At 40.1% G+C, this 25,608-nt stretch overlaps 1 protein-coding gene across 3 annotated transcripts in view; it reads right to left on the reverse strand.

Moving 5' to 3' along the window:
• Positions 1 to 25,608, reverse strand: part of ascc3 (activating signal cointegrator 1 complex subunit 3) — a 541,129-nt gene that overhangs the window by 154,664 nt on the left and 360,857 nt on the right. For all 3 annotated transcript variants that reach the window (XM_043687007.1, XM_043687008.1, XM_043687009.1), the window contains 6 exons: positions 14,889 to 14,987; positions 11,687 to 11,855; positions 10,431 to 10,651; positions 10,119 to 10,204; positions 6,110 to 6,276; positions 2,400 to 2,545 (listed from right to left, as the gene is read on the reverse strand). In XM_043687007.1, the coding sequence (XP_043542942.1) occupies positions 2,400 to 2,545; positions 6,110 to 6,276; positions 10,119 to 10,204; positions 10,431 to 10,651; positions 11,687 to 11,855; positions 14,889 to 14,987 (888 nt within the window). The remainder of the gene's footprint in view (positions 1 to 2,399; positions 2,546 to 6,109; positions 6,277 to 10,118; positions 10,205 to 10,430; positions 10,652 to 11,686; positions 11,856 to 14,888; positions 14,988 to 25,608) is intronic.

The following is a 25,608-nucleotide window of genomic DNA, read 5'->3' on the forward strand; positions in this document are numbered from 1 at the left end:
TGGTGAATTTCTGCAGTGCATCTTGTAGATAGTACACACTGCTGTTACTGACTGCCGGTGGTGGAGGGATTGAATGTTTGTAGATGTGGTTCCAATCAAGTAGGTTGCTTTGTTCTGGATGGTGTTAAGCTTCTTGTCTGTTGTTGGAATTATATCCATCCAGGCAAGCGGGGAGTATTCCATCACACTCCTGACCTGTGCCTTATTGATGGTGGATAGACTTTGGAGTGTCAGGAGGTAAGTTACTCGCTGCAGTTTCCCTAGTCTCTGACCTGCTCTCGTAGCCACTGTGTTTATGTGGCGAGTCCAGTAGAGTTTCTGGTCAATGGCAACCCCAAGGATGTTGATAGTGGGGGATTCAGTGATAGTAATACCCGTTCTATGTCAAGGGGGAATGGTTGGAGTGGGGTGATGGTCATTGTCTGGCATTTGTGTGGTGCAAATGTTACTTGCCACTTGTCAGCCCAAGCCTGGCTATTGTCCAGATCTTGTTGCATATGAGGAAGGACTGCTTTAGTATCTGAGGAGTTACGAATGGTGCTGAACATTGTGCAATCATCAGAGAACATCCCCACTTCTGACCTTATGACAGAGGAAAGGTCATTGATGAAGCAGCTGAATATTGTTGGAACTAGGACACTGCCCTGAGGGACTCCAGCAGAGATGTCCTGGAGCTGAGATGACTGACCCTTCACAACAACAACCATCTTCCTTTGTGCCAGGTATAACTCTAACCAGCGGAGTGTTTGCCCCCTGATACCCACTGATTCCAGTTTTGTCAAGGATCCTTGATGCCATACTCGGTCAAATGAGGCTTCGACGTCAAGGGCTGTCACTTTCACCTCACCACTGGAATTCAGCTCTTTTGTCCATGTTTGAACCAAGGCTGGAATGAGATCAGGAGCTGAGTGACCCTGGCAAGATTAGACTTGGGGTGATGCTGGACCATATGACTGGAGCTGGTGGCCCATAAAGCAGCTCATGGATTGTCAGTCTTGAGTTGCTAGATCTGTTCAAAGTCTGTCCAACTTACTACAGTGATAATGCCGCAGAACACAATAGAGGGAAATCTCAATATGAAGGTGAGACTTTGTCTCCACAAGGATTGTGTGGTGGTCAGTCTTGGCTATGATGAGATCAAATATTTTTCCCTCTTGTTGGTTCCCTCACCATTTGCAGCAGACTCAGTCTAGCAGCTATGTCATTTCGAACTAATCAGTTTGTCAGCAGGGGTGCTGCCGAGGCACTCTTACTGGTGGACATTGAAGTCTCCCACTCAGACATTCTGTGTCCTTGCCACCCTCAGCACTGCCTCCAAGTGCTGTTAACCATGAAGAGGTACTGATCCGTCAGCTGGCATGGGAAGGAGTTGGAGCCAATGATATTAGGTTGGGGGGAGGGCTAGTTGTGCAGTACATGGTAATGAGCAGGAGGACTCCTTGTTTGACCTGATGTTGTAATTTATGATTGTACGAGCATGACTACTTTTGGCTAGTCTACAGGACAGTTTTCCCAATTTTGGCACAAGCCCCTATATATTGGTGAGTAAGACTTTGCATGGTTGACAAATTGGATTTCCTGTTGTTGGAAATTTGGTCAATGATGGATTGACCTTCCAGTGTCATTCCCTTCTTTAGACTTTGCAGTAGCTTGATACAACTGGCTGCCACTTCAGAGGGTAGTTGAGAATCAACCATATTGCTGTGGATCTGGGATCACAAAGGCCAGAGCAGGCAAGACTGTCAGACTTTACTTCCTAAACACCATTAATGAACCAGATAGGCTTTTACATTATTCGATTGGGTTACATGATCACCATTAGGTTAACATTTTTAATTCCATATTTTACTAAATTCAGATTTCACCATCGTTATGATAGGATTTGATGTCATGTCCCCACAACATTAAACTAGTTGCATGTCAAGTGTACATCAGTATGATAATTCAATTTTTAAACTGTAAAGTATTTATTGTATAAGCTGTGCCTACTTGCACCGAATGCAGTACATTATAAGCAGAAATGGCCAAATGTCCTAAGTATTCATGCTATCAGTTTTTTTTGAGGTAATAAAATCAAGGCCACAGAAGCTTTAAAATGACAGAAGGCAGTTTAGTGTTAAATGCGAAGTGAGTTATACAAGTTCTGTTAAAAGATACATGGCCTCAGTCAAAAGATGCATTTTTATTGTTCACTGAAATGCACCATCAGTGATATAAATGACAGGCACATTCTTCCATCACTGTCAGTTGCAGCTTGCAAATCATAGATTGGGTTCGGCAATGTACCATTAGATATGTGCTCACAAAGTGCACAGACACATATAATTCATTTGGCATTAGCCCATGATCTGTAACTGCTCCCTATAGTCTAATGATTTTTTTTCTAATATTGTTCTTACCTGTCGGATACCTAACCAGTCAGCCAGGTCTTTGGCATTTGCCAGTGCGGTCGATAGCCCCACTATCCTCACAGGGCTATCTGTGTGAGAAGAGATGAAACTAGTTCTGGACACAATTACTTCCAGCACAGGACCTCTTTCATCTCCTGAAAATAAACACAATTTATGCTGTTGCATTATTTTTAAGCATTAATCAATTTTATAAACAACACTTTAATTATTAAGCTCAGATAAAAAAAAAAATCCATGCTTTCAACAGCAGCAATGGCAAATTATGGTTCTTTAGTTAATGTGAAGTACATTGTTTACAAAACAATACAGCAAGGTACAAATTGTGTTAAAATAATCACAATTGTAGTTACAATCCAAGGTAACTTGTAGTCAGACGCAAACACGCGGTTGATGAAATGGAGTGCAAACTTGAGAGCTTGGAATCGTTTTCCGCTCTACGACAGGGGAATGAATTAGCTGTTTGATGAGCATCTGGTAAGTGGGTATGGTCTATTATACTCTTAAAATTTGAAATATTTCACAAATTACAGTAAAATTAAGAAAATATAAAAACAGTGACATTAATAGGTGAATAATATAACTAAATAACTAAGTAAAACACATTAAGTTTGGCAGGATACGTGATGTGACAATGTGTAATAATTTAATTGTCATTACTGCTTCAGATTTCTCAAGCCTTTCCCCATTTAAAAAATATTTTTACGCTTCTCTTCTTTCAATTGAAGTGCATAACTTCACACTTTCCCTACATTGTATTCCACCTGCCACTTTGTCTGTTGAAGTCCGTTGACAAAATTTTTTATTCATTACTTCCACCTGTCTTTGTGACATCTGCAAACCTAGCAACAATGACTTCAGTTCCATTCTACATTGTTATAAATTAAATAGATTATTACATCCTTTGATGTGATCTGCCATTCAATATTATTATGGCTGATGATCCAACTCAGTCCCTATTCCTGGTTCCACTTCATAGGGCTAAAGAGATCAAAGACTAAGAACTCTATCTAGCTCTTTGAAAACATTCACTGTTTGGCCTCAACTACTTTCTATGGCAAAGGGTATAAGGAGTTCATAGAATGCTTTTGAGGTAATTGCTTAGAACAGTGTGTCCTGGAACCATAGAAAAATATATATTTGACATGATTTTGTGCAATTTGACAGAATTGATGACCTAAGAGTAAAGGCACCCCACGTAGCAGTGACCAAAACTATTACATTGCAATTTACATTGAAAGGACGAAGAATGGGTCTAAGACTAATTCTTTAAACTTGAATAAAGGTAACAATACTGAGACGAAAGTTGAGCGAGCTGAAGTGAACTGGTATTCTAGGCTAGGAAGTGGATCAATAGAGATACAGAGACAGACATTCAAGGGGGTATTTCAGAATATTCAGATATTCATACTATAAAGAAAAATTCTAATTGGAGGACCCATTATCTGTGTTTACTAAAGTAGCCAGGGAAAACATCAAGCTTAATGAAAATGCGTCAATCTGAAAGTAGCAGGCCAGATGATTGGTCAGAATATAAAGAAAAGCAAAGTTGCAAAGTCACTGAAATCTGATTATTCCATCCATTTGAGGCTTCCAATTAATAAAGTCACTTTAATTTTCTATGGGGGACTAGAAAACTAAAGTCATTCTCACATGTGCCACCTCAAGTAGATGACATGATCAGATTTCAAGTAAGTTGGAACATGCGTTTTCCGTTTATTTATCTTCTATTGCCATCAAGACTGCAGATCAATGTGCTTGTATAAAATCACCGATGTGATCTTAACAATTCAGCTTTTTGTGCTGATAGTACTTGTATTTGTAAGGGTGAAACCCAAACATATAAAGGTACATGATATTGGTGCACAGTATTTCGTACATCATAGGCAGGGAATCTTTAGTAATAGAGAAAAAAGAGGTGTCAGCACCCATGGCGCAAGGCTACCTTAGAAAGTTTCTATTCATCACCAGTGAAGACAAAGTGATTCGGTCTCAGTTATTCAAAGCAGTTAACAATGAGGAGTTTGTGACATTATTCTTTCATAGTCTCTTGGCAGCTCTTTTCAAATTTGGATTCTAAATACAATTCCCAGCAATAAACTAAGATCTTAATCTCAAATTCCATTGATTTGATGTAATGAAACAGGAATCAGACAAGCATAAGATGCAATTTATATAAACTAGCAGCATGCCAAAAAATCTAATGCATGCTTAATGATCTTTCTTCTCATTTGGCATTGGCTACCCACCCATCACAGGCTGACTTAATTAATTCTAGCAGTCAAGATTTCAACAGCCCAGTCATATATTCATTTGTTTCACAAGTTAGGAAATTTCCAAGTTCAAGTGTCTTTCTTGAATTAGTTGTTTGTCGCTGATTCATTGGAACTGTAATACAGTCAAAACCAACACATGCATGTCTTAGTTTGATGTAACATTAAGATAATCAGTGTTGCAATGTTCCCAACAATTTATCATTCCTCACTTGTGGCACATGGCACCTTGTTAAATTGATAGATAGGTCCTTTGATGTTGCCATGGAAATCCTCCCCTGGATTTCCACCCTTGACCACTGAAAGCTTTGAGCTTTCAGAAGAACGGACTGGCTAGTAGAGAGCCGCTGTACCCTAAACCATTACCGTCACTGTAGGAGAGATACCCACTCCCATTCCAGAAAAGCCACCTGCTTCCACCTTCTTGGGACATTAGCCTACACTCCAAACCCAGCCCACACTCGTGTACAGATCTCTATCGATCCATACTCCGGAAGAGAACTCTAGCCTCACACAGTCTTCTACAGACCAAAATTCATACTCCAGTACTGATCCTCACCCTGGTCTGGTACACACCGGGATCACAGTCCTCACTCAAGTAGACAGTTCGGTTTCACCTCAGTGTAGACTTCTACCACTCTCTAGAAGACAACCCTGCTTCTGTCTTAGCCCAGTATAGAACTTTACTATAACCCTTATTCTAACACATACTTCAATTCCCACCACATACAAGAGCCCTATCACAACATCCGTTCTGATACAGACGTCAACCCAAGCCCTCACTCATATACAAATTTCTACTCCATCCCCCACTCGGTGTTTTGGGCTTTTTTTCACCTCCACACTTTATGAACTCAGTTTCTTGCCTTGGTATTATGGAGGATATTAAGTGTGTCAACCTATTGAGAATATGATCAAAAGCAGCCAATTGGTCTCCTACATGGCATCAGCATAATTACACACAATAACTCCTCCAGATCCTCCAATCATAGGTTCCTTCCCTGCCAGCCTTGCTGCTCTTCCAACCATTGATTCAGTCTCGAAAGGAACAAAGACAGACAGAGAAGGAATCTCTGACTGAAGGAATTGATGATGCTTGCATGGCAAAGACAGAATCGCTGATTGGAGGACTAGTTCCATCTCTCTCCATCCATCTCTCTCGCTCTCTCTCTCAATCTGCTTGTCTGATTAGAACATGCAGTCAACTTCCGCATTGACTGATTTACAGCAGAGTTGCATTTTCATGCTTTTGAAAAAGAAATCCCCGTATGTTGAAGTAGCCTAGGTTACAATGTTTATTTGAAATAAATCTGTCAAACAGCAAAAATTCCTCATCCTGCTTTTTGGATAGAAAAGACATGATTAAAATTCAGGGGAGGAAAGAATGTATAGAATTAATTAACAAAACTAATATCTTGCAGTGCTTACCTAATAAATGGATCTCATCAATAATGATGATTGACACTTTCTGGACATAGCTTCTATTTTGCCAACTTCTACTGATGCCATCCCATTTCTCAGGGGTTGTGACAATGAGGTCAGCTTTTGCAATTGCTTTCATGTCTGGAGTCACATCTCCTGTCAGCTCCACGACACTAAAGACAGACAAATGCTATTATTCCCACAGAAGTCAAGTGATAAATGAAGAACTGGAGGCAATCAGCTCCACATACTTTTGTTAGCATTTATTCACAGAATACACATTTCAAACATGCACCACCTAACCCATCCCTACTTGCAGTTTGACCCTAATTATATGAATCCACGTGAACCCTATTTAACATCGACCAATGAAAATAATCAACACATAACAAACAGATTCTATATAACGAAGAAACAAATAAATCAAAAGACCTCCACATTCTACACAAAGAATTACGTTGTGGCCTTCTCCAGGGCCTCATTTAATTCCATCTACATTTCTTGTAGTGAAGCAATCAGGCAGTTTATATATTGTTCATTTAATTCTAGAAATGTCGTTTGTTTCATATTGGCAAGATCAATCCATGACTTTTTCAATGTACTTTGTGAAAACATACTCCCAAAACAAAGAACCATGATACAACAATAAATGAGTTAACATTAACATTCCTGATGAAGGGCTCATGCCCAAAATGTCGACTCTCCTGCTCCTTGGATGCTGCCTGACCTGCTGTGCTTTTCCAGTGCCACTCTTTTCAACTCTACTATCAGCATGCTAAATACACAAAATTTCACTTAACGTTTTTATAAGCATACATTAATTGCCTCAGTATAACTTAGTACTATTGGTAGAGGAAGTGGTTTTTATCAAATCCTTTTATTTTCTTGGCATTTTCAACCAAAAACATTTTATACTCCACCCATCAGAATGATTATGAAACCAACTACATTTGAATACTTGTCAAGAAGGTTAGCATGAAAAGGTTATTAAACATGACTGACTTCATGTTCATTGGTCATTTGTTAAGCCATGTACCAGCCATGATCTCACTGAATGGCAGAGCAGACTTCAGGGTCTGAAAGGCTTACTCTTGTTTCTATGTCGAAAAGTGTAGTGCTGGAGAAGCACAGCAGGTCAGGCATCATCCGAGGAGCAGGAGGGTCGACTTTTCAGGCTTAAGTCCTTCATCAGGAATGGGGGGCAGACACAGAAGTAGGAGGGTGAGAAGATGGACAGGTGGGACAGTTCAAGAGGGCAGTGCTGAGTTGAGGGTTGGATCTGGAAGGAGGAAACTGGTGAAATCTATGTTTATGCCGTGTTTGAAAGGTTCCCAAGGTGGAAGCTGAGGCGTTCTTCCTCCAGTCATTGGATAGCTTGGATTTGGCACTGGAGTAGGCCCAGGACTTGCTGATCCTTGGTGGAGTAGGAGGGGGAGTTGATGTGGTTGGCCACAGGGCAGTGGGACTGTTGGGCGTGTGTGTCCCAGAAATGTTTCCTGTTTGCAAGTTGGTGTCCTGTCTCCCTGATGAAGAAGAGACCACATTGAGAGATTAATTCTGTGGAAGATAGCATTGAGTTCCTGCGAGGCATTTGCTAGCTCTATTGGGATAGCTTTGGACAAAGTTAGAGGGGAAAAATGTGGTGCTGGAAAAACATCGATTCTCCTGCTCCTTGGATGCTGCCTGGCCTGCTGTGTTTTTCCAGCACCACATTTTTCAACTCTAGTACTCCAGCATCTGCGTCCTCACTTTCTCCACAAAGTTAGAGGGGTATGGCAACCAAGAAAGAATAAAACAAGAGAATACCAAGGCTTGCAAAATATTCAGGGATACAGCTGGCACTAGCATAGAGAATACCTTAATGATCTGGTCTTGGTGTGTGGGAACAATTTCAAACGTTGCAGATGACACTAAACTTGGAAGAACTGTAGACTGTGAGGAAGACAGTGTGGAACTCTAAAACAACATTGACAAGTTACTGGAGTGTGTGGGTAGGTGGCAGATCACATTCAATGCAGAGAAGTGTAAGGTGATGCACTTTGGTTGGAAGAACATTGAGAGACAAATTAAATAGTGGGTACAATTCTAAAGCGGGAAGAGTTCTCCCTAAGCAGAGGGACCTGGATTAATGTGCACAGATCATTAAAGGTGGCAGGACAGGTGGAGAGAACAGCTAATAAAACATAGTATGTTCTTGGCTTACTGAAATGCTGCCAAGAACAGTCCTGGGAGCTCAGACACTGTCTCCAAATGATTGACTGCCTGCCCTTTCTCACCCCACACTTTCCCTGGAGTTCTACACAAGGGTGTACCCTAAACCCCCCTCTTCCCGAGATAATCTTTCCAACATTGCCTTGTATAGGGAAAAGGTGGAACCTGTCAAGACGTTTTAGTAAAATGTTCGATGTGTGGCAATGTTTGTGTGTGCGCTAGTTGGATACTAATCTACCACAAGGCAGCAGCAATCTTGTTGTTGGTGTCCAGTCTGGCTGCCCCAGAGAGGGGGTGGGGGTGGGGTTGGGGGGAGGACAGTGTTGGAGGGGTTGGGAGGCGGGCAGGGGTGGGGCTGGGGTGGGCTGCTGTGTTGAATGGGGTTGGGAGGCGGGCAGGGGCTCACGCAGGGTATGCTGTTGTCTCGTCTCCTGAGAGGAAACCGGAGCACCCGGAGGAAATCCACGCAAACACGGGAAGAATGGGCAAACTCCACATAGACAATCGCCTGAGGTGGGAATCGAACCCGGGTCCCTGGCGCTGGACTTAACAGAAAACTCCGAGCCCTAGAGAATAGGCATTTAATCAATTAACCAAATAATCAATTATCTGAACGAAATAGTGCCTGCCCATCTCATTTGGATAATCAAGGTTCCTTTGTATTAAAGAACAAGAGGGCATGGATTTAAAGTGATGTGCAAATGAAGCAAGGGTAATGTGACGAAAAAATCTTTTTCACACAGCGAGTACTGGGCGGCACGGTGGCTCAGTGCTTTGCGCTGCTGCCTCACAGCGCCAAGAACCTGGATTCGATTCCCACCTCGGGCGACTGTCTATGTGGAGTTTGCCCATTCTCCCTGTGTCTGCGTGGGTTTCCTCTGGGTGCTCCGGTTTCCTCTCTCAATCCAAAGATGTGCATTCAGGCAAATTGGCAATGCTAAATTGCCCATAGTGTTAGATGCATTAGTCATTTACCCATTAGTCATGGGTAAATATAGGATAGGGGGTTGGTCTGGGTGGGTTACTCTTCGGAGGGTTTGCGTGGGCTTGTTGGGCCGAAAGGCGTGTTTCCACAGTGTAGGGAATCTGATCTAATCTACTCGGGGTCTGGAATGCACTGCCTGGAAATGTGATGGAGGCAGGTTCAATTAAAGCATTCAAAGGGGCGTTGGATAATTATTTGAAAATTACATGCAGGGATTGGGGAAAAGCAGGAGATTGGCACTAATTAGCAGAACCAATGAAGGTACAATGAGCAAATGGCCTTCTTCTTTGCAATAAGAATTCTGTGATTCTGGAGCCAACCATTACACAGTTGTAGGTACTTATTTAATGGAGATATACATTCCAGACATGCACCTCCTAATCCAACCTCAATACTAGTCTGTTTCTATCCAATATGAGCGCAACTAATTCCCTAGTTAATACTATCACCTGCTAAAAATTAAATACAATTCAGATATAATTTACATCATGGTCATGTCATTTGCAAGTTAAAAGATTCAGCAATTATGAATATGTTTTATTTTGTCAATTAAATTACAGTTCTCTTACACTTGTGAGCTTGATACTTGGTCAAGTTTTAAGAAAGTATCTCAAGCTTGGGACATTTGGAGCTGGGTATTTGGTTGGCATTATACTAGAAATTCAAGACTACAGCGAGGTGATGTTTTGGATATAATGCCCACATGTATACCTGCTTGATTTAATTCTACTCCAAACAACAGCAAAAATGTGCAGTTGACTTGTTTCACCACTGAATACCTCATTTGATAAAAAAAATCCCATTCAGGTTGATGCTTACTTTTTACCCAGCTTTTCTGTAATCCTGACTTTCCAATCTTCAATTCGCTCACGGACAAGTGCTTTCAGAGGAGCAATGTAAACGGCCTAAAAATCATACAAGAGTTCAAAGGTAACAAAATTAAGCTTCAGGAGTCAAATTCCGGGAACAAATAACAGGCAATAAAAACTCAGAACCTAAGTTTCAAAGAGGGCAAAAGTATTTTTTGAGAGAAAGCTTTTATGATAAACCTTCTCTAAGCCTTTATGAAAGTGTAACTTGAATAACTCAAACAAATATGCTACTAAGAGACAAACTTAAACCCAAAATTACCTTAGATGTTGGGTATTTGTTGAAAAGGCGAAATATCGCCAGTTCAGCTGCAACCGTCTTTCCAGACCCAGTGGGAGCTCCAAGCAGTACATTACAGTCAGTATGATACAGGGTGTGAAATATCTGAGTCTGGATTGGGTTGAAGTGTGTGAACTTGTACAGTGCCTCATACTCTCGATTTCCCAGAGCAGTGATGGGCAATGGCTGCAGGTCAAGCAATTCTATAAAGCACAAAAAATTCAAGCATGTAATATCTATGAATATACACACGTGACCAGCCAAGATGGAAACAAGCAGATAATGTCAAAAGATTAAAAGCCCTCTTAGGGTGCAAAAGACAAGGTTTGAATTGCAATGTCTTTATTCAAGAGAGATGGACTAAAAAACAAAAAATCAGACAAAATGTTTCCTGATTTGTTTGGGGACAGATACAATCAACACGAACACTTTCTTTGAGCAAATTACAAAATGTTTTTCTAGCTAAATTGTTAATATAGCACTGGCATACAACATGTCTTTTTTTTTAAATGAAAAAGTTATTGAAAGCCAATCACTGGAAGTAATGTCTGCATTGGAAGTGTGATCAATGCAGTTTTGTGACCAAATGCAGCAGCCAGTATGCAGACAGCAAATTGTCACAAGCAGTAAATAAATGACCAGACATTGCTCAATTAATGCTATGAGGAAAGATTATCTGGCGTTTATATGACCAGATAATGCTAGGCAGGACATCAGAAGAGCACATCTTCCTGCTTCTCTTGGCAGAGCACCCATTTAACTGCATAGATAGGAACGTAAGTTTAATATCGCATATGAAAGGTGGCATCTTTGACAATCTACCCTTTCTTGCTACTACAGTGAAACATATGATGCTAAGTTCTGGAGGAAGGCAGAAATCACAATCCTTTTTGACTCAGGAGTGTCACTTTGGTCTAGCACGGGTCACTATTCATGTGAACCTGGTAGCAATCTCATCTAATGTCTCCACATTTGCTTTTCCAGTTAGAGTCAATGGAAAGTGGTGCAAGTTCGAAATGTGACTGATTTTCAGTTCTCTGAATGATGCTTGCTGAGGCCACTTGTAAAGGCTTTGATCATCAACCTGAATGAGATCAGCTAACAGCGCTGTATTGGATTGAAGCTGGGACCAGATATGCATTGATTAAACTACTGAGCCACTTAGAGTGCTGAGCACTATTGAAAAGTATCTTCAGTCAACCAACAATACATTAGTTGGCATATCATAGCTATATTACCGGTATGAGGTGGATGTCTCTCTGGCAAAATCAAATGCTGAAAGTTTATTATGCACACAGCTTCAGCTCCCAGCCACCGATCAGACACAGCCCGGATGTAGTATTGAGAGGGCAACGGCTCAAAAATAGGAATGGTAAATACCAGCAGCTGTGGCTCTTTGGACAAAACCTACAAGCAATATAAAACAAAACAGAAAATGAAGTACTTTGTCCACTCCCAAAATGCCTTTAATTTGCAAGTGTCTATTATTCAAACTTTCAAGAGAAAACAAAACAATTACATCATGCACATGAACAGTTCATAAAGATTCTCATCTAGAGTACAGACATTCTGTTAACTGCATATTTGTCCTCGTGACCCATCTTGTTCTAATGGAAATCTCACCATATTGATGCTCTGGTTATTTTGGGTAAAGGATGAAAACAAGGGCAAAACAGATACTGTCATAATAAGACACACCTATTTGAAAACCTGGATATAGCCCAAAGTTTTAAAGATAACTTATGATTATCATGATTTAAATAGGTGGAAGGCACTCAAAACATAGATCCTGACATTTAGCATTCCAGCATGGATTTGGAGAAATTCTACTGAAGTGTTAGATCCACTTTCATTGAAGATGTGAAATTTTCTAGCTAATACATAACAGTACATGGCTCAGGACAAAGAGTGAGGGCTTATAGGTTTCTGGATGTAGAGATCCTTGTGGAGGAAGTCCAGAAGAGGACTGATTCCTCTTGGAATCCTCTTGTCACTTTGGTCTAGCACTGACTATGGTCACTATTCATGTGAACCTGGGAGCAATCACATATAAAGGCAGGAATGCTGTCATTCAGAGCAATAAAAGCAACAACTTTTGCTTTTCCTGTTAGAGTCAATGGAAAGTGGTGCGTTTGAAATGTGACTGATTTTCAATTCTCTGAATGATGCTTGGACTATGTGTAGGAGGCCGCACAGGTAGCTGTGCGGTACCTGTGCATTTAAATAACTGGCAGAATGGTCAAGGACTAGACCAACCTGATTCAAGGTGAATGGCAGAGAAAAAAAAGGTGGTATGAGGAACACCATCTTAACCAAGTGAATGTTTAGGATCTGGAATGCACTGCCGCAGCATGTGGTGAAGGTAGGTTCAGTCATGATTTTCAAAGGGGAAGAGGCATTTATTTGAAGAGAAATAATTTGCAGGGCCATGGGGAAAATGCTGGAGTAAGTAGGACTGATTTGCTGTTGCAGAGAGATGGGTTGAACAATTATAGCATTGAAAGAAGTTACTCAATGATACTATTGGCTTTAGATGTAACAGATATGAGCCCTGACTACACGGATTCGGCGTCACAAGAGATTTCACTAATTGACATGAATAGCCACGTGATCGGGCAAAACGTACATTCTAAGGTCCTCATGGTACTACCACTGGACTGTTAACCCAGAGGCAAAGGTAATTCTCTATGGACCTGGGTACGAATCCCAACACGGCACATGGCGGAAATTGAATTCAATAAATATCTGGAATTAAGAGTCTAATGGTGGCTCTGAATTGTTGGAAAAAAAAAATCCAGTTCATTAAAGCCCTTTAGGGAATGCAATTGCTATCGTTACCTGGTCTGTCCTACATGTGACTCCAGACCCATAGCAATGTGGTTGACTCTTAACTGCCCTTTGGGTAATAAGGAATGGGCAATAAATGCTGGCCTAGCCATGAATGAATTTAAAAAAAAAGGTAGTAGTGATGTGGCAATCATGCAGCAAGAACTGGCCTTGCTCTGAATGACAGCATTCTGCACCGTCCCCTGTAACTCGTCTAACCTTTACAGTTGACAGGATGTCAGACTGCTAGACCCTGCTGAAGTACAGTCTAAGGCAGAGACATCATGGGCAAGGAGATGAAAAGGAATGATGCAGGTGCATCACAGACAGCAGCAAGTGAGTAGTGAAAGATAAGCATGGCTTGCAATTATGCTTACCATCCTCACTGATGACCTATTTTACTGTTCAGCTGTTTGGACATATGTTAACTACTGTTTGTACTTACATAACATTTTTAAATGTGCTGCACAGAGATTCTTAATGAATTATTTATGACCATCCAAGGCAGATTTTCCTAGTTTACGCTTTAACTTTTCTATCAACAAAGGAATCACTGTTCAACATCATCTTATGACCATCTCAAAATCTCTTTAATATCAAAGTGTCCAGAGAAAACTGCCAACTGTGAATTTAAATGTTATTTCCTTTTCATCATATATTGTGCCTTCACATTATTTTCTTGTATACTATGTTAGCAGGATTCTTACTTAAGAAGATTATTAGTAAAACTGTTGGGATCAGCCAGAAAAAGTAGCAGTGCTACCCAGACAATGGAATCCACTTCTTTCATTCAAGCCAAATAGCAAAGAACTGACTGATCTCAATAGAATATAGAACATTCTAGGAATTCCTAGAAGCATGGCACTCATCCACAAACTCCATCAACAAACACATCGACCTGGACTCAATATACCGGCCACTGCAGCGGACAGCTGAAACTGACAACCGGAAGCGGCAGGGACAGGCCACTATCCATATGCCTGTCCAATGACGACTTAAATGCACTTAAACTTGGCGAATCTACTACCGTTGCAGGCAAAGCATTCCATATCCTTACTACTCTCTGAGTAAAGAAACTACCTCTGACATCTGTCTTATACCTATCTCCCCTCACTTTAAAGTTGTGTCCCCACGTGTTTGCCATCCCCATACTTGGAAAAAGGCTCTCCCTGTCCACCTTATCTAACCCTCTGATTATCTTGTATGTCTCTAATGATCTTGTATGATCTCAATGCTGAGAAACAAGACATAAATCAACAAGTTTACTGAAGCAACTTTAACTGTTTCCAGGAAAGTTTGAAAGGGCTGATCAATAGGATTAAATAATTGCTCCATGGAACAGTGGGATATTGCAGATAACACATATTTGGAAAATAGAATTGACTTTACAAAGTTATCAAATCATGGTTAATAGCTTTCAGACATAAGTATAGTGTTTTATGCAGTGAAAATAAAACAATGTTCAATTGTATTCCCAAACAAAAACATGTTTCCTGTAAGAAACACATTGCAGCAATACGTCAATTCTACTTCACTGTGATAGCTGCCAAAGATACAACTTGGTGGGTGTGGTGAAAATAGCATGACTGCATTAGCTATGTGGTTACATCTCACCTGCTTCTTTTGGAGGAGGAAGTATTCCGAGTGATATATGTGGTCATTCACAGGATCTTCCACCCAAATCCACCAAGGTTCACCAACAGATCCGTGAGTCTGAGGGAATACAGGCAAACAATTAACTTCAGTACCGCAGCACTGTTTAAAGCAGTTTGAAAGAAATGAAGCCAGTGTCAGGGAAAGAAAAATAAGAACATAATACAGTATTGTAAATGTTTGAGATGTGAAATGAAAATAGGAAGGGTTGGGGAAACTCAGGAGGTCTTACAGTATCTGTACAGAGAGAAGCAGAGTTAACATATCACGTCCAATGATATTTTGTGAACTTTGCTTCTCCATGGATGGTGCTGGGCCTACTGAACTTCTCTAGTACTTTCCATTTTATTATTATTTTGAACCATAGGATATTACAGCAAAGGAAGAGGCTATCTGGACCAACACATTTGTCCCAGCTCTATCAAATGGCAATCTAGTCCCTCCAATTCTCAGGCTTTATCCTCATATTCCTGAAGGTTTTTTTTCTTTCAGTTTTTATCCAACTCCTTTTAAAAGCTCGTGTCAGACAGTGAAATGCAAATCCTCACTACTTGTGCAAAAACACTTTTTTTCATGTTACCAATGGTTCTTTTGGCCTTCATCTTAAATCTGTGCTCCCTGGTCGTTCACCCTTTATCCAGCGGAAAATATTTTTCTTTACTTGTTCATTTAAACTCTTCCTGATTTTAAACAGTTCTATTAAATCTTCTGTTTGACTTCTCTATTGTAAGGAAAACACACCTAAATTCTCCACTCTCTCCATATAACTGTAATCCTTCATCCCTGGAACTAGTCGAGTGAATATCTTTTGTACCTCTTCACAAGTATAGTTCTTCCTCATGATGCACAGAAATGAAAATGCTACAACTACTGCTGAGCTAGTGTTTTATAGAAGTTCCATAAAACTTCCTAACTTTAATACTCTGTGGCAAAATATTAACATTTTCAGTAAAAGCCATTTGGGAAATTTATTGGTAGTTGGTCCATCAAGTGGTGTATAAATAAGGCAAGCTGGGCGAATAACAAGATGCAAATACATGGAACCAAGTTGATCACTGCTTGATAACGTTATTCTGGAGTTGACATTTAAAGATGAATGGGATAATTGGAAAACTTTCTCTCAATGTCAAGATGCTGATTGTTTCATTCTTGCCATTATTTTTCCAATTTTCTTGCTGTTGCTAATACCACACCAAGCAGGGAAAATTCTGCCCAAAGTATTTATGTATAAAATAAAGCACTCCGTATAATTTTCATAAACAGCTTTCTGCACTTATTCTTCAAGATATCAAGACACCACCAGATATCTCTGCTTTTTCATCCCTTTTAATTTTATAGCATTTAGCTGGTTCTTGCTGCTCACTCTTCCTCTCAAAATATATCACTCTCACCTTTTGGTGTTCAATTTCAGCTGTCCTGCACCAGACTATGCCACTCAATCTCTCAATGTCCTTTTGAAGTCTACTACTTTCTTTCTAACTGTTCATTATATTTCCAAGTTTTATGTCATCCATAAATTTCCTAATTGCACTGGTACCTCCAAGGTTGTGGCGCAGAAAATTTGCTCCCTGTACTGACTCTAGGGAATTGCATACATCTAGTCACCACAGTTTTGGTTCCTATCCCTTAGGCAATTTCATATCAATATTGCGATTGTCTTTTTTATTCAGTGGGTTTCAATTTTTCTAAAAAAACTTATTACATGGCACTGATCCAATGCCTTCGCAGGTTCATGTATACATCAACAGTACAACCCTCATTCACCCTTTCCACCACCTTAGTGAAGCACTCAATCGAGTTGCATCATACTTTATCCTTAGAAAATCTGAGCCGGTTATCCTTTATTAGACCATACTTGTCCAAGTAGCTGAGAATTACGCTTTGTAAAAGATCCTCTACCTCCAATGTTAAACCAGCCTGTGATTTTCCTCTGTGCTGTTGCGACTTTTCAGAGAACAGGTAAGCAAAGTGGTAAAATAGTGAAATACAGTGCAAAGATGTTTCACAGAATTTCTATAGCATGGAAGCAGGCCATTCAGCCCATCGAGTCAACACTGAAAAGCATTCCAACAAATCCCCATAACCCTGCATTTCCCATGACTAATCCACCTAGCACATTCCTGGATACTATAGGCAATTTAGTATGGCTAATCCACCTAACCTGCACATCTTTGGATTTTGGGAGGAAATTCATGCAGACATGAGAATGCGCAAACTCCACACAGTCACCCAGGGGTGGAATTGAACCTGGGTCGCTGGCAATGTGAGGCAGCAGTACTAACCACTGAGCCAACCTGCCGCCCACTTTAGTATAAATAATTTTCAAAGTCATGAAAACTCTGAAGTAAGGTTGCAATGGTAGGAACAGAGAATTGAACAAGAAAGTGATAAGTGAAGAGTCACCTAGTTGCAGTCAGTGCATGCCACACGCTGGCTGTCGGAGAGTAGTGAGGCTTTTAATAAGATTTTGAGAGTCTACAAAAGTATTACAAAATGAAAGGCTGCAGCTTAGCCTGAAAACAAAACATTTTTCATAATATAATTTACATTTTGTATTACACTATTTTACCACTTTGTTTATCTATTGTCTGAATCGTCACAGCAGCAGAGGGAAATCACAAGGTAGTTTAACATTGGTGGTGCAGGAGCTTTTACAAAGCGTAATTTGCAGCTATGTGGACAATTCTGGTCTAATAAAGGATAACTGGCTCAGATTTTCTCAGGATAAATCATGATATAACTTGATTTTGTACTGCATTTTGATAAAACAAACAAGGGCAGGACTGATATAATTCGTTAAAAAGGCAAAAACAATGATTGCAGATGCTGGAAACCAGAGTCTAGATTAGAGTGGTGCTGGAAAAGCACAGCAGGCCTTGGGAAGTGTTGTAGAATGGAGATACCTAGGGAGTTCAGATACACAATACTTGTGATGCAAATTTCAAAGAAGACAGGGTGGTTAAGGCTGCATTGAGCACACTTGTTTTCATTGTTCAGGCCTTTGAGCACTGGAGTTGGGATGTCATGTTGAGGTTGTACAGGCCGTTGATGAGGCCTCTTTTGGAGTCCTGTGTACAGTTCTGGTTGCCCTGCTTTAAGAAGGATATTATTAAATTGGAGGGGACTCAGAAAAATTTACCAGGATGCCGCCAGGACTAGAGGGCTGGAGTTATAAGAATAGGCTGGGACCTTATTTTCACTGGAAGCTAGGTGGGTGTGGGGTGACCTTCTAGAGGTTTATGAAATCATGAGAGACATAGATAATGTGAATAGCTAAGGTCTCTTCTCTAAGGTGGGGGAGTTCAAAACTAGTGGCCGTATTTTAAGGTGAGAAGAGAAAGATTTAAAAAGGACAAGTGACAATGTCTTTTCACAGAGATTGGTTCATGAGTGGAATGGACTGCCAGAGGAAGTGGTAGATGCAGGTACAGTTACAACATTTAAAAGACATTTCGACAAGTACATGAACAGAAAAGATTTGGAGGGATATTGACCAAATGCAGGCAGGTGGGACTAGTTTAGTTTGGGAACATGGTCAATGTAGACTAGTTGGACCAAAGAGTCTGTTTCTGCACATTATGAATCTATGACTCTATCCCGAAAAAAAAAAGCAATATATTTGTCAAACAAACAGCCCTTTCAAAAATGATATCAACACTCCCTAATCATATTATATTTCCTTAGTGCTCTGTTACCACTTTCTTAATAATGGGTTTCGGCATCTTCTTTTCAACTTATGTCAGGATTGGTAGCCTATAGTTACCTGTGTTTTCTCTCCATCTTACTTCATGAATAGAAGTACTAAGATTTGTAAAATGATAACTGTTACATCCACTCTTTCTGTAGTCTCCTCTTTCAAGGCTGTGTGGTATCTGAGATCTGTGGTTTTCAGTCCCAGTAATTACATCAATGCTTTGCTGTTAACATTAAGTACTTTAACCTCCTGACTCTCATTAAGCTCTTAGATCTAATAATTTTCAAAATAGTTACAGTGAAGACTGAAGCAAGGTATTTGTATAATGTTTCTATTATTTCCTTTTTTCTCAGTATATTTCTCACACCTGAGCTTCCACGTATCACTTTTCCTTTCTAGATATTCTTAGAAACCCCTTTAATTTGTTGTTATATGTAGAATTTTATTAGCCTTGGGATGGCAAATGTCCAGTAAAAAAAATTAGCAAGTTGTAAGTTGGAGTGGTGGGCAGCTGATTTAAATATTTCAAGCCTCAATTCAGGGCTTTTTGATTGGGATGCCTGCATTTTGGGATGCTGAAGTCTGCTGCAGTATAGGGATGCTGTCAGATTTGTGGAAGAGGTTCTCTGCAGCAATCCTGGGGATAGTCAGAGACAATGGCTTCAGGGTCCAATGAGGGGCCTGTATGCTAGGAAGCTTGCACACTGCAGTTTGGGGTAATTTTTATTTATTCATGAGATGTAGGCATCACTGGTTCGGCCAATAACTATCACCAATCTTTAATTGCCTTGGAGGAGGTGGCAGTGAGATGCCTTATCGAGGTGCTGCATTTTGGGAGGATGTAGAGACACGCAGATTGTTGTTAGAAAGGGAGCTCCAGGATGTTGACTCAGTTCAATATGGAGCAATATTGTTCCAAGTCAGGGCAGTATGTGTCTTGGGAGAGAACTTGCAGATGGAAGTAATCTCATGTATTTGCTGCCCTTGTAGATAGCAGAACTTTCAGATTTGGAAGATCAAAGGAGTCTTGGTGAGTTGCTACAGTGCATCTTGTTGGTGACTCATACTTAGGGTACTGTACATTAGTGGTGAAGGAAATGAATGCTGAAGATGGTGGTTAAGGTTCCAATCAAGTAGGCTGTTTTGTTCTGGATGGTGTCAAATTTCAAGTGTTGTTCGGACTGCAACTATCCAGGTTAAATGGAATATATTCCATTCTGAAATAGATCTTGTAAACAAGAGGTGAGTGACTCATGGCTGAATGCCTAGTCTCTGACCTACTCATGTGCCCAGAGTACACATTACTGGCACAGTTCAGTTTCTGATCAATGTTAAATTTCCAGGACATTGAAAATGGAGGATTCATTGATGGCGATGACATCGAAAATCAAGGGGTGGTAGTTAGATTCTCTGGTCATTGCCTGATATCTGTATAGCATATATATTACTTTCCACCCATCTGCCCAAGCCTGGACATTTACCAGGTCTTATTGCATAAAGATAGGAATAATTCAGTTTTTGAGGAATTTGTGAATGTGTAATCATCAACATACATCCTTTCTTCTGATCTTAAAATGCAGGGGAGGTCATCGAAGCAATTGAAGATGGCTGGGCCAAAGGTACTACCCTGAGGAACTCCTGCAGTCAGATCCTAGAGCTGAGACGATTGACCTCCAACAATCATAACCGTTCTCTATTGTACTAGGGATGACTCCCACTAGCAAACAGATTGCCCTCCTTCAACTTATTCACGTTGATTCAAGCACTTCAGTGCCATACAAAGTAATTTATAATAGCTAGGCAAAAGTGAGGACTGCAGATGCAGGACACCAGAGTTTAGATCACAGTGGTGCTGGAAAAGCCAGGCAGCATCCGAGGAGCAGGAAACTCGACGAGGGTTTTTCCAACACCACTCTAATTTAAAATTACACCTATCCTACTTATTCTTAATTCTGGCATGCCATTCTTTATCTCTTTTCATTAACTTTCTCTGTGCAACTCTTACAATTCCCCTTTCTCTGCAACCCATCCTTCTCTCTCACACACACACATACACAGAAACAAATCCAGAAAGGCCAACGTGTATGTCAGATTTACAATAAAAATAAGATTATTTTGCTGCTAAATGACTAAAAGGTTATTCAAAAATGTGTCTCTTTTCAGAAGAGACTCAAAACTGGAATGACAGAAGGACTTGGGAAAGAAGTTTCAGTTCATGAGGCCAAAGACTAGTTCTAATAGGGCCATTGACCAGCAGAAAAGATTAGAGGGTCAAATTTGTAAGGGAAGTTGCAGATGGGTGTCGGAGTTATTGTGTGGTTATAATAATCTGTGAATAACAGGATGGTAATACTAATGATTACAGTTTGGGAGAATTCAGCAGTAGTTCTATTGTAGTAGAATGTCCAATGACAATGGAGATATCACTGGACATTTGATGATTAACTTTGGGAGAAAGAAAATTTAAATAAAAAAGAAAATTCTAAAGAAGATGCCAAAGCAAAGGGAATTGTGTACATATTGTGTCCATCCAGGGCTCCCCAAATTTGGGTGTGACACTTTATGGAATGGTCCTCTGGTCCACGGCATTGTTTACCATAACAGAAAAACAAATGAACAAAGAATGTTTGATTCTAGGTTTTATTATTAAGGGGAGGAATATAGAAGTAAATAAGTAATATTAAACATATACAAATCAGTTCTCACATCAATAAGGCTTTTGTATCTCCTGTGTCTTCATTCCTTTTTGATCACCATGGTTACCTCTTTTATTCACATGTGGGCATCATTGGCTCGCCAGCATTTACTGCTGGTCCATAGTTGCCCTTGAGGAGGTGGTAGTGAGCTGCCTTCTTGAACAACTGTAGTCATGGTTACAAATATACTTTATGTTTACCATGTTGTTGTAATTTCCTGTTGTCTCAACCTCCATTTTATATTGCTTGATATTTGGTCCTCCTACTATTTGTGGGTGAATTACTAATTGCTATGAGATTTGAGTGATTATTTTACCAATGGTAAATTTACATCGTTCTTCAATCTCTTATCCCCACCGTTCTCACGTAATGTAAAACAATAGAGGGACAAACAGTACAAGAGTTTTACAGAATTGACCATTGATGAAGTTTCTGCTTATTTCTTCTGATCAAATTTAACAATATTTAAATTGAGATTAACAATTTATGAAACCTGTTTTCAAACTGACCTCATCCTGTCAACCTTGAGTAATTGAAAAGAGCACAAAATGTCTTACATCAGCTGAAATACACCAGTAAGTTCCGTGTTTCAGTTCTTCTTTATTATTTGAGCCCGAAGCAATTCTAAGTCTTTCAAATAGCTTTACTAATCTTGGTTATTCTGTTTCCTGATTGAAGTCAAATCTAACCATTTCCCTGTGCTTTTAAAAATTTCTCTCCCACCAATTTCTAGATGTTGTATTTCCAAAGCTTTTCCACACAGTTCTGAAGAACAGTCGAATTAGACTCAAATATTAACTCTGCTTCTCTCTCCATATATGCTGCTAGACCTGCTGAGTTGCTACAGCATTTTATCCTTTTGTTTGTTTCTTTTTTATCCCTGAAGACCAGTACAATTGCTTATTACAATGGTCTGTAAATGATTTTTTTGAACAAAGAATATGCATTGCCACCATTTTGGGTGGAACTTTCCCCGTGCCTGAAATGTGTGGGTAATGTTCAGATTGTTAGGAAATTACGGTGAGAATGAAAAAATGAAACTCTTGTTGGGTTTATTGTCTATATGAGAATTGCGCTACTAGGTGCCTATTGCATGCTGAGGGAAGTCCATGGTTTTATTCTGTATTTTTTTTAAATGAGAAAACAATAGGAATGTTGTTTCAAAAAGCAGTTTTTGAAAGGGTGGCTGCAGTTTTGAAAGACAAGGTAACCTGCCAGCCGTGCCAAATACCATGTAAACAACTGTTTGAACAAGCAGCAATTGCAGTTTGGATTATAGATGATTTGGAACAGAGAGGGTTTATTGATGCAGCATTTGCTGGCACCAAGAGTTTGAATGGTCTCTGGATTAGCAACCAGACATCATCCTTTTGCTCTGCCAACAACTATGTGATTGGCTTTCAGGTAACTGACAGCTTGGAGCTGGGAATAAGTTAGAGATAGAGAAGTATTCTGTTCTTCCCCAGCTCTGATGCAATCTCTCTATTTTCTACAATCAAAACTCATTGTAAACCTGAAAAAAAAAGCTTATCTTTCCTGCAAATGTTCTTGCATGCTGTGACTTTCAACTTAAGTCAGGAACATTTTGTAACTGTTCCAGTCACCTTGCATCTTCCACCAGTGTCTAGATTAGAGTGGTGCTGGAAAAGCACAGCAGGTCAGGCAGTATCCGAGGAGCAGGAAAATCGATGTTTCGGGCAAAAGTCAATTTACCTGCTCCTCGGATACTGCCTGACCTGCTGTGCTTTTCCAGCACCACTCTAATCTAGACACTGGTTTCCAGCATCTGCAGTCCTCACTTTTGCCTAGTTGCATCTTCCACCAATCAGTGGAAGAAACTGGAGAAAGACTTTGCAGCAATGCACTTGACAGCAGAAAAGTAATAAGGATCACCTCAACATTAGTGTCTGGAGACAAAGATTACCAAACTATCTTTCTAGCTTTCCCCTTGGTCTACAACTTATTTATCCTGTCAGGTTGTGTGTTCTTGAGAGGGTCTGTGCATGAGAGACTGTGTGTGTGCATGCATGAGAGAGTGTGTTAGAGAGAAAGAGGGTGAGTATGTGTGTGTAGGAAGGAATTTATAACATGATTAGTGTCTCTTTATTAGTAACACTATATGCACAGGCTTTACAATTATTTATCTGTAGTTGGTTTAATACTTGTAATAAATAGCGATTCCAATAGCTTGGATGCTTGCTGGTCACTCAGCTTAAATTCACACTCTGTCTTGCCCTGACTTTTACCGCAGACACAAAGTCAGGCAGCACATCATGTTTGCTAGCGACGAATGCTCAAGGAGGTGGACTTGTTTTTGCATGGCCCCATGCAATGAAAGTGTCATACCTATATCAAGTTCCAGCAGCTTAAATGGCAAACATACAGAATAAGCTCCAACTAAATTGCCATAACTCAATGTCTGAGGGAAAAAATGCTCAGTTAAGTCAAGGGACTGTTGTCATTTAGGGGTCCTGCCAGTCAGTTCAAGGGCATTGTCTGATATCTGTCTGTGAGTTTGGTTTGGCAGCCACTAGGGCCATTTAGGTTCAGGGGTTCCACCATTATAGTCTGAGAGTAGGCGATGGGAAAAAGTGAGGAGTGCAGATGCTGGAGACCAGAGTTGAAAAATGTGGCGCTGGAAAAACACAGCAGGCCAGGCAGAGTCCGAGGAGCAGGAGAATCGATGTTTTGGGCATAAGCCCTTCTTCAGGAGACTAGGCGATGGTCTGTCTTGCAGGTCTCGTGTAAGCAGTCCAGAAATTCACAGTAAGACAGTTTAGAAACCTTGTCATTCATCAGTCAGGACTGATTTTCCAAGTCAGTCGGAGAGTCTATTGTAAAGGGTTAGCCCTGGCTTGTAGCATTTGATCTCTTTCACAGCTGGACTTTAAATATGGCACCGGCACCAGAAATCTCAGAAGGTCTCAGCAGTGGCAAGCACTTTGCTACTAGTGAGCCAAAGACAATGTGAGATAGCAACTTGCTGCATGTATAATCAGGTTGGCAGTTGAGAATTTTATGAGATAACTCGCGAGAGCTGGCAGAGAAAGCACTGCACAAGAAAATCCCCAAAATTAGCTGATTGAGAAACTTCAGCCTCTGGGTTCTTCCACAATACACTCCTATCTCAAAAATACAAATTATATTATATTTTTTCCAGTTTATTTTGAGCTGGGACATTTCTGCAACAATGCACCATTCCAATTGACATTCATAATATTAATATTATTTTAGCACTCCCCGTGCTTGCCTGTGACATATACTGCAGTAACAAAGCCTACAGGCAGAAATGACCTCAAGGGAGGAGCATGGCTGGAAAGAAGCAACGTTGAACAAGAAAAACATTCTAGTAAATGACAAATGCTGTGCCACCTTATCCTTAAAAGTTATCTGGTACCAGTGCTCAACACAACATTATGTTAAGCCTTTTCTAACTTACAACTTTATTGAATGGGTGAAAGGGATGAGCAGTTTATGACTCAAAAGTGAGCACTTGAAATGATGTTAATTGTGAATTTTTGAAGGTGTTAACTGCAATCACCTATACTTTGAAGAGGTGCTATTGGCTACTGACCTTATTTTCAAATGCAGGAATTTCTGACTTGGAGATTGGATTTTTTTTTGTAAAATCTCTTTCCTTTAAATTTAGCATTGATGACCTGTTTTAACTACAAATCTCAATTCATCAGTACAGCTGCATCTGCACAATATGCAAATTTTTCTTTCATGGTGAAGTTCACAAGTTTAATTGTGTATATTCTGAACCCAAATAAATGAGAGATGGTAACACCATCCCCTTCTTCATCCAGTAGTTACTTACAATGCAGGTACCCAAATAAAACCCTGAACAGAGAGGTAACTTTTCAATTTTGCATAACATTACACACCTATCCTCTGACAAAGGTCATGATTGCTAACTCAGTGCTCTGGGGCTACACTGTTACACAAAGTATGATTTCAGGCTATCTAGGAAATACCAGACCTAAAAGTGAGCTCTCTCTCCATAAAGAGAAAGAAAACTTTCACATTTAGTCAGCAACCAGATCAAGAGCAGCATCCACTTCAAAGCTCTCAAACTTTCAGTACAATTCTGCAGTTATATGAAACTGACTGCTCTCGTGCTTGAATCTGTGGAATATAATGATCTATGGGCAGAACTGAATATTATTGACTCGACCTTCTTGTGATTTACATTGAGATTACTCACAAATGAGCTTCCAGCATAAATTCTGATTTCCTCCCATTTAACTTTTAATATTAATTAAATGGTTCTGACTTCTCCAACATTAAA

The sequence above is a fragment of the Chiloscyllium plagiosum genome, chromosome 3, assembly GCF_004010195.1.
Source record: "Chiloscyllium plagiosum isolate BGI_BamShark_2017 chromosome 3, ASM401019v2, whole genome shotgun sequence".
NCBI classification, from domain to species: Eukaryota; Metazoa; Chordata; class Chondrichthyes; order Orectolobiformes; family Hemiscylliidae; genus Chiloscyllium; species Chiloscyllium plagiosum.